Source organism: Hippocampus comes, unplaced genomic scaffold (genome assembly GCF_001891065.2).
Source record: "Hippocampus comes isolate QL1 unplaced genomic scaffold, H_comes_QL1_v1.1 scaffold122, whole genome shotgun sequence".
Lineage (NCBI taxonomy): Eukaryota > Metazoa > Chordata > Actinopteri > Syngnathiformes > Syngnathidae > Hippocampus > Hippocampus comes.
This window is the reverse complement of record NW_017842059.1, coordinates 5262086-5273958: the sequence shown is the minus strand read 5'-3', so window position 1 is coordinate 5273958 and position 11873 is coordinate 5262086. Positions and strand designations below refer to the sequence as shown.

Here is an 11873-nt window from a genome sequence, read left to right as displayed (position 1 = left end):
AAGACTCTTCATTATTGTTACTAAAGTTCCAGTGCATTGTGGGAAAGACGATAAACCAGCACATCTATGAAGAGATCCTGCTGCATTTGCTTCACTGAGTGCAAGAAGCGAGAATTTTGGCAACACAACTCGTGGCAGCTTCACCATGACATTGTGTGTCAACAATGCCGAGCATCTGACAGTTAGTGGCCAAAGGGAAAATTGCTGTGCTGGCTCTGTGTAATTGCTCCCTCTTTGCCATGCTCAAGGGGGTCATCAAGGCACACCAGTTTTAAAGACATGGACAGCATCAAGGTGGCAGTGACGACAAAGCAGGTGGAGAATCCTGGAAGAATCCTTTTTGGAGTGTTGGAAGGTGTGGCAGAGATGGCTGGGAAAGTAGTTGGCTGTTTAGATCTAGTGGCCTGTACTGTATGTTGATTATGAAAAAAAATACATTGGACACAGTATGACTCATACATGAAAATGTCTCCCCTCATACTTGCTGAGTAAGGTTGCAGAATTCCAGGATTTTCCCCAAGTTGGAAATCCCATATACACACATATTCTATTTTAAAACCCGCTTATGATGAAAAGAAAATGGAAAATGTGTTTTTATGTAAAAAAAAAAAAAAAAAAAGAGCAAATGGTCTAACATGTTGGCTGAATTTCCCAAAATTCCTTTGCTAAACTTGCCACTATTCATTTTACGTGATAGTCATCCCAAATATCAATAATGAGATTGTTTCACTTCATCATGTTTTAGTCTTTTATTTAATTCAGCAAGTGTGATTACAGAATATATTTTCAGATGCGGCGCAAAAATATATTTCGCTGATCATTTGTATGTTAGACAACCTATAAGACTCTGCTAAAACAAATTATACCGTATATACCATTTTTATCTATGAAAAAATACACTGTCATTTTTCAACAAGAAAATACAAGAGGGTACGTGATACACACAGTAGTCACTCATTGCTATACAAGTACAACATGCAAGGAGTGAAAAGAGAGAAAATTGAACCATGAGTGATGGGTGGTTTCACTTTTTAAATTACATTGCTGCTTATAAGTTGTACTTGACTGCTTTTCTATCATGCATGACATTGAGGCTAACGAGTGAGTTGCATCCTCGAAAATGTTCCACACAGTGTTTCTTTCTTTCATCTTTACCGCTTAACATGAAAAGTCCACGAGTACTTTGCATCTTCTGCAAGTAAGTACTCTGATGGATTTGAAAGTACATTTCAAAGTTAACACACTTTCTCGATTTTTATTTATTTATTAATCCTGCACACACACGCAAAGAAACATAAAATGAAGCATTTACTTTGGAGGCTACACTTCCAGCTATGGCACAAAATAGCTCCAACGGATGGATATTTGTGTAGTTAAATGAGTAGAGCAACTCAGTGTTATTTTTAATTGCTTTTATAACAAATGTTTGGGTCTCTAAAGTGAAAAAAACAAGTATTTCTTTGCTAGCTGCCAATTTTCCAAAAATATGGCCACGACCGAGCCATTCGACGTTTGGCCAGATTGTGACTAACAGTGTGGCTAATTGACATGATGGGTTTCTCTACGGCTATGCCATTTCCACCCGAGACAGACTACAGTGGAAACGTCATGTCAATGGCAAAAGATTGGAGGTAATTGTGTTAGGCTATGTGGCTGATGCACACATCAAACACTAATTGTCAAGTGTAATTCAGCAGTTGGGTGATGAAGCACTGCCTCCATGAGGGAAAATACAACCCATGCTTCTATTGACTTTAATCAGAGTCACAAGTTCTTAGGTTCACACTGCAGGGTGTGATGCCCAATTCAGATTTTTTGTTCAATCAGATTTTTTTTTTAATTTACTCGTTTACATTATAAAAATGAATCCAAATTTCAAATGTGAAAGCATCTGTGACGTGACACGCACAAACCACAATGTCGAGTGACATACATTAAAAAAAAAAAGTGGGGGTGGCACAGTATTTACATACAGTAAATATGGTCCAGTATGTAGTAGGAGTTTATCTTTTTCTAATCTCATTTTAACAATTGCCGCGAGATGCGGGAGGAGGTAGAAATATTTTGGGGCAATGAGGTGATGCTTTTCGTTCTCATTTCACGGAGAGGTCTACGAAAGATGACGTCACGTCATTGCCCTGCACAACAAATGCTCCATCTGCGTGATTGAATTACGACTATGACCACACGTCAACTTGATGCTTCATGTTCCAAGTGGGATAAAATTGGGTCAAATGTAAAGTCAACACTGTGGCTCCAAGCCATTTTGCAGATTCACAGATGACGCCACTGCGATTGTCTGGCAACCAGTTCAGGGTGTACCCTGCCTACTGCCCGAAGACAGCTGGGATAGACTCCAGCACGCCTGCGACCCTCGTGAGGATAAGCAAATTAGAAAATGGATTGATGGATGGACGGACAATGTCAATAGCCTCTTGAGCGCTCTCCCTCAGCCAAGCAGAGAGCATATTGTGTTTCTGATAGTGTACAGGTGGAATGTGTACGGATTAACATTCATAAGGCAGGTGCATAATTTACATATCCGATTCATATCCACATACAAATGAGACCCACGTTGTATGTAAAAAAAAAAAAAAAAAAAATCGGAATTCTACTGTTCACTGTATGAAAAAAATCTGATGCGTATCACATATGGGCCAAAAAAAAAAAAAACAATGGAATTGACCTGCAGTGCGAACATAGCCTAAGACATATCAGCCATTTTGTTGAAAATGGTTATTACAACTTCGAACTTCAGTCAACCTCCGCATATTCGCAGTTTGACAGTTGTTTTTCTATGACTTTTTCTTCCCAGTTACCTCCACTTCTCTTGGAAATGTACATTTAATGTTAAAATAATGTGTGTGTGTGGGGGGGGAATCAAAATTGACCTGCAATGGAAACATAGCCAAGACTCTGCGCTCAACAAGTGTAGTAGCTCCCGCTCTAATTGTCATGGTGAACAAACTAAAAAAAGAAGCATTCTTCTATTGGCTCACCATAATGGTAAGCAGTGTCTGATTTGCACGAGGAACACCCCTGAAATCCAACTGATTTCAAGAAAGAAAAGGGGTAAAAGTGTGCTATAGTTTTGAACCGTCAATGCTGAGCTAACTGAATATTTCACATCAGATTCCTGAGAATCATGACCAAAGCATAATTGCATATTTTTAAATCAGAATGAGGCAAACTTACAGCACAGGTGTCAAACTCAAGACCTGGGGGGCCAGATCTGGCCTGTGACTTCATTCTATAGGGGCCGCAATACCTAATTATGTGCACCCACTTTATGTTTTATGCTAAAATACCAAAATTGCAACCTGTCTGAACTTTTATAAACATTGCGATATCGCAAGATATATATATCTAGATATATCTATATATATCTATATATATATCTAACATGTTTTGGGATACAGAACAAGGCAAGAAAATTGATCACCAGTGACATGAAACACATGAAAACTTATCACTTTTACGGACTGCTCCAAATTAGTGGCAGGCCGTGCCTATGGTGGTTGGTCATTCTTATCCGACCTGTTGATACCATCACGTCGCAATTACAATAACCGTATATACAAAAACACATTACAAGGCATACCATGACCACTCCTCACAATAAACAGCATCTCTGAAAAAGTCCACCTTAACTTGATGACTTTTGGGGACTTCAAAATTTCAAATGATTAATGTGTGCAGATCACAACTGACGTGGAACTTGACTGCCACAGTTCTGCTGGAACGCTTACTGGAATCAGTGCAGTCAAGAGAAATGCTTCAAAATCAAGAGAATACTGTAGACTAATGGAATATAATGATTTAATGGAAAAAATACCTTAATTTACATTAACAGTAAATAGAAAAGGCCTACCTGGTCCTGACAACGCTTACTGGAATCAGTGCATTCAAGAGAAATGCTTCAAAATCAAGAGAATACTGTAGATTAATGGAATATAGTGATTTAATGGAAAAAAATACCTTAATTTACATTAACAGTAAGTAGAAAAGGCCTACCTGGTCCTGATGGCCCATCACTGTTCAGAAGCAACGTAAACTTAACACAAGTAAGCTGCCCAAAATAGCTAGGAATGCAGAAACGCTTGATCAATTCTTGAATTATAACATGCAATTAAATTAAGTTACAAAAAAAGTTCCAAAGGGCGATGACAAAAGATTCTGCAATCAACATGGACTCTGGTCAGTGATTTAAATATTGGATTCCAAAATATTTTGAGTGAATGCGATGCAATGAAGAGCACCGATGACTTTGTTTGTTTTTTTTGGGATGATCTAACTTATCATTGAAACAGAAGACAGAGGCCACCCAGCAGCAAACACTGCGTTTTAAATTTCCATAACTGTGAATAATTTAATCAGACATACAAAGTGCCAATTGCTGTGCGAAAAAAAAATCATGAGCAGCATTATTAAATGGGAAGTCAAAAACTTTCTTTACATGTTCTGAATTGTCCACAAGTCTAAACACGGCATTCTGATTAATATTGCGTATGTGGAAGATGAATTTGGCCGATGTTTTTATCCATCTTAGGATGCTGCCATTTTGCTACTTGCTGTCGACTGAAAATGATGTCACAGCGACTCAGTGCTCAGCTTGTGGACATCACATGACCAACCCCAGAAAACAGGTGGTCTACCGTGTCTACAAGACTGTGTTTGGACTAGTGGGGGCGCATAAACCACATTTTTAATTTGACTTTCCCTTTAAGAGCAAGATTGTAAGTGCTTCCAGTTCCGTATGCTAAGCTAGGACAACCGTATGCTAAGCTAGGACAACCCTGGATGAATCCATTTCCAAACAAACATTGAAATCGTGGTATCAGTTGTCATGTCACTGTTAAAAAAAATACACACTGCTAATATTTATGAAAAGCAAATCAATTCTGACTTTGAATGCTGAGTGCACTCAAAATATTTATTACATTCGTCCAACAGTATGATTTGAAAAATTGCCCACTACCGCTTCAGGCTATTTTAGTTAATAGTCACCATTCTAAAAATAACAGCTTGAGTCATTTTTTTTTTCAGTTTTATTAGAAAACACAACCCACTGAAACAAATTTGGAATATATTTATGAAAAATTTAATTTCAGGGGGGGAATGGAGTGATGTAGGTCATAGGTTTCCAAATTATGGGCCGGGGACCATTTGTGACCCGCCATCCATTTTTCAGCGGCCAGCGACATGACCAAAAAAAAAAGACCCAAAAAACTAAAAATGATATTTGAATGGGCTGCAAGATTATTTTAAAAAAGGTGAAGGTGGGCAGAGTGAGAAGGGAGGTTGTCACAAAAATAGGTGCCATTACTGTAGAACTTCTCTATAGTGGAAGATACAAATAAACCATTTATGACACAATTTATCTTCAAAATTCTGTAGTGAATAAAGATAATTCAATTTTAGAGGCAAAATGTGTTTCTTCCACTTTGTGCTCTATGGCTCATGTGTTATGAAGATATCACATTGATGATCATTAAGTACATGGAACTGTTTGAAAAGTGGTCACTTGACTACAATTTGTTCTTTTTTTTTTTGTTGTTGTTCTGAATGTGGCAATGGGAGGCGGCTGCTATTTAGTGTAGAGCTGGATCTACTCTGGGAGCGAGACGGCTGTTGGCCACCCCAAAAATTTGGAAAGATCCTCAACTATTTGCCTTAACACCTTTAACAGAAAGCTGATGGAATTAACTAGAGAATACAAAGAATATAGAATATATAATTGCTTTCTTGCTGACTGACTTTCGCGTGTTTCAAAAAGTTGAAGAATTTAAAAATGGCCCTTTCATCCTTCCATTTTTCTGCACATGGCCCCCAAACAAAAACGTTTGGACACCCCAGATGTTAGGCGTTTTCATCAGAGGTGGCCAGCATCAAGAAATGATTTCGGGCACAAAAAAATAAAATAATAATAATAATAATAATAATAATAAATAAAGTAAGATAAAAAAATGACTCAGGCCAGAATGGTATTGTTAGACTTACGATTCAGGCGCTAACATTGTAAGGCCTTTCTTCCCTACCAGCCTAGTGAGGCAATATTGTCACACACACATATATCTCAATATATTAGTCAAATAAACACACATACTGAATGTTGCAAATATTCACACATTTCGAATGCTATTGTGGAGGGAGGAAAAAAAAAAAAAACAAGGTGAGGGTGAAAACATGACCAAACTGAAACGTCACACTTCGTAGACCCAATACACACAATAGTACATTGAAGCCAATGAGGGGATGCGAGACAACATACACTTTACAGTGTTTACGGAATACAGCACAAAATGAATATTTTGACTTTCGGGTGAAAATGCAAGACAATGGCACACTCACAGACATCCGCGCATCTGGACTGGTCCCCACTTGTTTTCTTATCGGATGTAGTGCATTCACCTTTCCATTGTAAAACAAAATTAATAATATCGTTGCTCAAATATTGAAGTGAGTGTCGAACTAACTTTGTTATAAAGTGCCAAATTTTGAGTGTTATCATTTAAGAATATCTGCAACGTGAATGTACTTTTGAATGTGCATTTTCAGGATTGCCCGTCTGCTTCCTGTCCGAGCGTCATGAGCAGAAAGCCGACTGCAGCTGTTTGAAGGCAGCTTGCCTCTCTTTTTTCTCCACTTCCTGCTTCTTGCGTTCTTCCTTCTCCTCGCGGATCTCGGCTTCAAACTTGCTGCCCACAGACAGTGCCTGCATCTGGTGAGACACACAAACACAATTTCTTTGCGTGCAAAGCATCTCTATCTAATGATGGCCGAACATTTCGCACGGTATTGTACATCCATTACCCTGCTCAGCTCCAAGGTTCGAAACTGAAAGAAATGAACTTTCTGGAAGAGTTTATTTATTCCTATCTATGCGGTCGAAATAGTCCCCCTTGCTCTTTCAACAAAAATCCCAGTGTAATCCACACCATTAGCAGAAGTATAAGCTCCCTGCCTACTTCCATAGAAGGGCATAAGAAGAGGTGTCAGAGAGCTTAAGAGAGTCAAAAGGAAAATATGGCAGGTTCAGAAAATCCTCAGTAGCTCTTGAAAGAACAGCTGTTTTTAAATCGAACAAACTGATTCCACATGACTTACCTGGCTGAGCACAAGACAACGTACCTTAGCTTCAAAAAAGTCTTTGGCCCCACTCACTCCCTCGGTGGAGACGTTGATTTCAGACAGTCTGGCCAGCGCCATGAGACCACTTTCTTCTTGCAGCTCCCCCGCTGCTGCTCTTCGGAAGATCAACAAAAACTGCAGGAAGGTGAACAACAACAGCTCAGTTTTTAGCTTATAAATCTTAGTTGTCGCTCTTCAAAATGCGATACCCTTAGTCCTGACAAACGTGCAGCTTGAACAATTTTCTTCACAGATGGAAATTGAGGTCACAGTTAAGCAACCGGAGGCAGTTACACTCCAGGTGTTTCCCCCTCAGGCAAGTCTGGTATCATTACCGTCAGGAAAACATTATTGCATATTAAAATTAATCCGTCTATAAGACCCGTGTATTGAACACACTGGCTGCTGAGTTGGGTGTCTGGATCAGGGGTCCTAAGAAAGGAACAAAGAGGAGCGGGCTACACATGGAGACTGCGTGTCAAAACAAGTGATTTTGGTGTTGTGTCTTTCAGGCCTCCAGTCAAGCAATTCAAGTTTCTGGTTCTACCTTAAGTTCAACTAACTCATAGAACAAATATTGAACACTCATGTCATATAGCAGTAATATGGAGCTCTGTTCAACAGAACCTACATAAACGACTTCACGCTTCTCAAAATAGTCAGCCAGTCCCAGCAGGATTTTCCTTCCCCAGGAGGGCAACAAATACATAAAACAAACCTCAATTATTTAGCTTCTCTAAGTTGGTGGATAGAGATGTTTTGTTTTGGGTTTTTTTTTTTTTTTGTACAGACTGATTTGGGTCAGTAGTAATGAGCACGGATTCATATGAAATCCAACAGTAGCATGTTTTGGTTCCGAAGCGCAGCTATCCAAGTTGTGACTGTGAGGGAGTAGAATTATTAGCAATTTTCCACGGCATACTTGGAACGTAACAGTGCATGCGCACTAGCGTTCCGTCAAAGTGATCTTGAAAAAGAACTGCACAAGAACCAAAGATAAATAACAGTAATCCAGCTAATACAATAATTATCTTTGTGCCTTGTGCAGTTCATAGCAAAGAACTTTCCTCCGCGCTTTGTATTTTCTATCCAGTCATTGTTTGTATTATTTATACTTTTAGTCAGATGTTATTTCCATTCAACCAACAAGCGTTTGAGGGAAACATGGTTCAGTTTGCACGACTGTCCGTGTTTTTATGTTAGGTGTTGTGTTTCTTTTATTTTTTATTTCATTATTTTATTTTAAGTGTTTTGTAAAGTGCTTTGTTACAGCTGCAGCCGTTGTGAAAGCGCTATATAAATCAGGATGTATTGTATTGCATTTCTTTTTACTTTCATCCTCGGGCTCTTTTGCTAAAGAAGGTGGCGGTAATCTACCACAAGTACTGGCCTATCGCTGAAGGAAAGTGAAAAAAGAAATGCACGAAGCAGGAGCAGTAGTCATGGAAAGTAATTTGGGATGCATCGTTAGTTTAGGATACAGCTTCCGCCACAACAAGGGTTTTCTACAAAGTATTTACAGCAATAAACGACATGTTATTGACCAGGATTCTACCTCTAGCCACAATGTAACGCTGGGTGTTCTAGGTTAGCCATTTTCAACAAGAAAGAATTTTTTTTCAGTAGTTAGAAGTGGAGGTTCCAAATCCAACAAGTACTCGTTTGCTCTTGGGGAATGAGGATTTAAATCATTTACTTGCATAGCGCAAGCTGGCGTCTTTTACATCAGGTTAGCACCGCTGCTCTGCTCACGTGGCAGCTGACCGTTTCACTCTTGGCATGTCGAATTGATTTATCCCCAACTCAACAGTTAAAGTAATGTCAAAGTTTGTCAATTCTTGATTTGAGTAGTTATGCCTGGTAACTGGTGAGGGATGGAAGGATGATGTCTCAACGTCACGGCTCAATTCAAGTTTGTAACAAGTGTAATCAAACATTAAAATGTCAGGGACGGGGGACACACCAGCAAGCATTACAAGCATAGAAAATGTGCATCTCACCTCACAGAAGTGCTTTTTGCCACCCAATGGAATGTGCCAGCCTTGTTGCTCGACATAAGTTTTCTTGTACACTGAATAATTGTTTATATAATGTTTAGAATCAGAATCAGAATTGCCTTTATTGTCATTGTATTGCATACAATGAAATTTGGGTGCCAGTCTTTAGTGCATTTCGTAAAAAAATAAAATAAAATGTCGGTAATAATTTAACAGTATAATAGTGATGTGCTCAAATAATTTATTTGTCTAAACCAGAGGTGTCAAACATACGGCCCGCGGGCCGGAACCGGCCCGCAAGTAGGTTCAATCAGGCCCGCAGGATAATGTAAAAGTGAAAAAAATGCATTAAAGACACAGAATTAATATTTTTAATCAGGTGCAATTCATTGAGTATCCGCAAGGGGACACTGTTTTGATCAGAGAAGAAAACAGCAGCCTCAGTCTGTCACTGAGACAGACCCATGACAGCAGACGCTATCAATAGCACTCTCACATTTACACATTTAATAGCACTCTCCTTAGTTTGTAAGGTGTAGGCAGGGATTACATTTAGATTTTATATGCACGTGTAAATGCTTTAAAACTTGCTTTCTTTATGAATCTTGTTTAATCTTAAAGTGCATTACTATATTTTTCAATACCAATTACTTGTTAAAGTTTGTACAATCAGTGGGATCAGTTGCAATGCATATATGTGAATGATAAAAGTAAATTGCACATTTGTCGAAGGAAATGTAAGGTGCTTCATGAAATGTTTTGTAAAAGATATGTTCATTAAATTTCAACATTTTCCTAATGTTCTTGTGCTTCTTTATACCAAAACAAAGGAAAGACATATTGTTTTGGTTATTTATAGCAAAGTATTGTATCATTTTAATGGTCCGGCCCACTTGACATCTACCGAGGCCGTATGTGGCCCACCATGTGAAATGAGTTTGACACCCCAAAACTATTGGGTTTTTTAAAATTTACAATAATTTCATAGTTGAAAGACAAGGATATTACAAAAAAAAAAAAGCAGTGCAAGTTCCAATATTTTTGTTTTGTTAAGCCAGTTTTCATACGCATGGGGAAATGGATCTTCATGCAGGAGAAAAGCATCAAATGGTGCAAATGTCTCATCATTGCAGTAATAGCAAGCAGGTCGGTGATGTCACTGTGGAGTCCTAAGAAACTAGCTGTCCAATCTTAGGGTGTCCGTTTCTCCACAAAAATACATGGGGTAATATACAATTCAAGGATGTAACGATTCAAATTTGGTTCGATTCAGTGGGATTACAATTCCAAATGGGCTTTTGTCATGTTTATTAATATGCAACAGCATGTAAAAGCCCCCCCAAGCCCAAACTGTCTAAGTTAATATTAATTCGATGAAACATCAAATCACCAGCAACGTCAAACTGGTGTCTCTCAGAAAAGACGATATGCACCTTGATACATGATGTGCGATGTTAAAATACACCAATTGGGGTTGTCAAATTTAGACAGATTTTCCGATTGGAATTTTTTTTGGGGGGGGGGGGGAGTTACGCCCCGAATAAATCTGTCTGTACTTTGTTCATAAAATTCTGTTTGAAAGTGTGACTTGATGGCAAAGCAAATCAGCATATCCTAGCATTCAACGGGCAAGAGAGTGTTCAAGCACGCTCACCTCTCGAAAGCTAAGTTTTCCATCAAAGTCCTCATCCACCTCTTTGATCATGTTCTTCAGGCCCAGGTGAGTCTGTGGGGCACCAAGCTTCTCCATCATCAGCTTGAGCTCCATTAGGTCGATGAATCCATCTTTGCCAGTGTCATATCTACAAAGCACAAGTCAGTTTCACTTGTGGAACAGAACCTGATGTTCAATAATTCCTATATACCGGTAAATATCCAAGTCTGGGTGTGTGCTTGCCACCCGAAAGATTGATTGTTAACAACCATCTAACTACCCGCGATCGCCATCTTGAACCGATTTGTTGCGTGTGTCGGCTACAGGAGAAAGCGGCTGATCACTTGGCTCACTTGTGCCACAATACAGGCAGATTCATATCACATTTGTATTTTTCTTTGGAAGAGACTCAACCTTTGTGGTTCAAACGGATGGCACCAAAACAGAAACATGACATTAAACAATAGGGGTGTTCACACGGCAACATTTGGTCCGACACAGCACCGGCGCTGCGCCAGTTGAGCGTTCACATGTGCAAATTTGCTCCGGCGTAGCACCGCTAAACAGCTTACACCGGACCAAATTTGATCCACCTCAGGGAGGTGGTTTAAAAATTTGCTCCAGAGCAAATGCTCGTTTGCGGCGCAGCACCGATGTAAATTTGCACGTGTGAACGCTACAATTTTCTCCGGAGCAAATGCTCGTTTGCGAGGGGGGAGTAGCCTCGCTACGCATGAGAAGAGTTGATTACGTATGGCGAGAATGCGTTGCTTTCGTGCTCTGTCGGACTTCCGTCATGTGTTTGTTTAATAACGACACAAGACAAGGCTGGTAACAGTAGCAAAGCACCTCTTGGGTTATACCATTTCAACTAGAACGGGGTGGGGTGATAGTCTCCAAACGTCATCTTTCCTTTTGTAGGAGACTGACTGGACTTTCTCGGAGTTGTTTGTGTAGTTTGTTCCTTTGTTGTGTGTTCACAACCCCCCGGTGCCCCATAGAATTTATTTCGTGATTTCCTCTCTTGATTTTTCTGTTTGGCGCATTACATTTTTGCTTTTCTGAGTGTCATTGAAGTCATCGTTGATTTA

General features: G+C 39.3%; 1 protein-coding gene across 1 annotated transcript in view; it reads right to left on the bottom strand.

The window, feature by feature from the left end:
- Positions 1-3947: 3947 nt before the first annotated feature.
- The window catches only part of efhd1 (EF-hand domain family, member D1), a 22529-nt gene continuing 14603 nt past the window's right edge, over positions 3948-11873 (bottom strand). The window contains exons 2-4 of the mRNA XM_019861413.1: positions 10783-10930; positions 7132-7266; positions 3948-6721 (exon numbers count right to left, since the gene is read on the bottom strand). Of these exons, the coding sequence (XP_019716972.1) occupies positions 6587-6721; positions 7132-7266; positions 10783-10930 (418 nt within the window). The 3' untranslated portion in view covers positions 3948-6586. The remainder of the gene's footprint in view (positions 6722-7131; positions 7267-10782; positions 10931-11873) is intronic.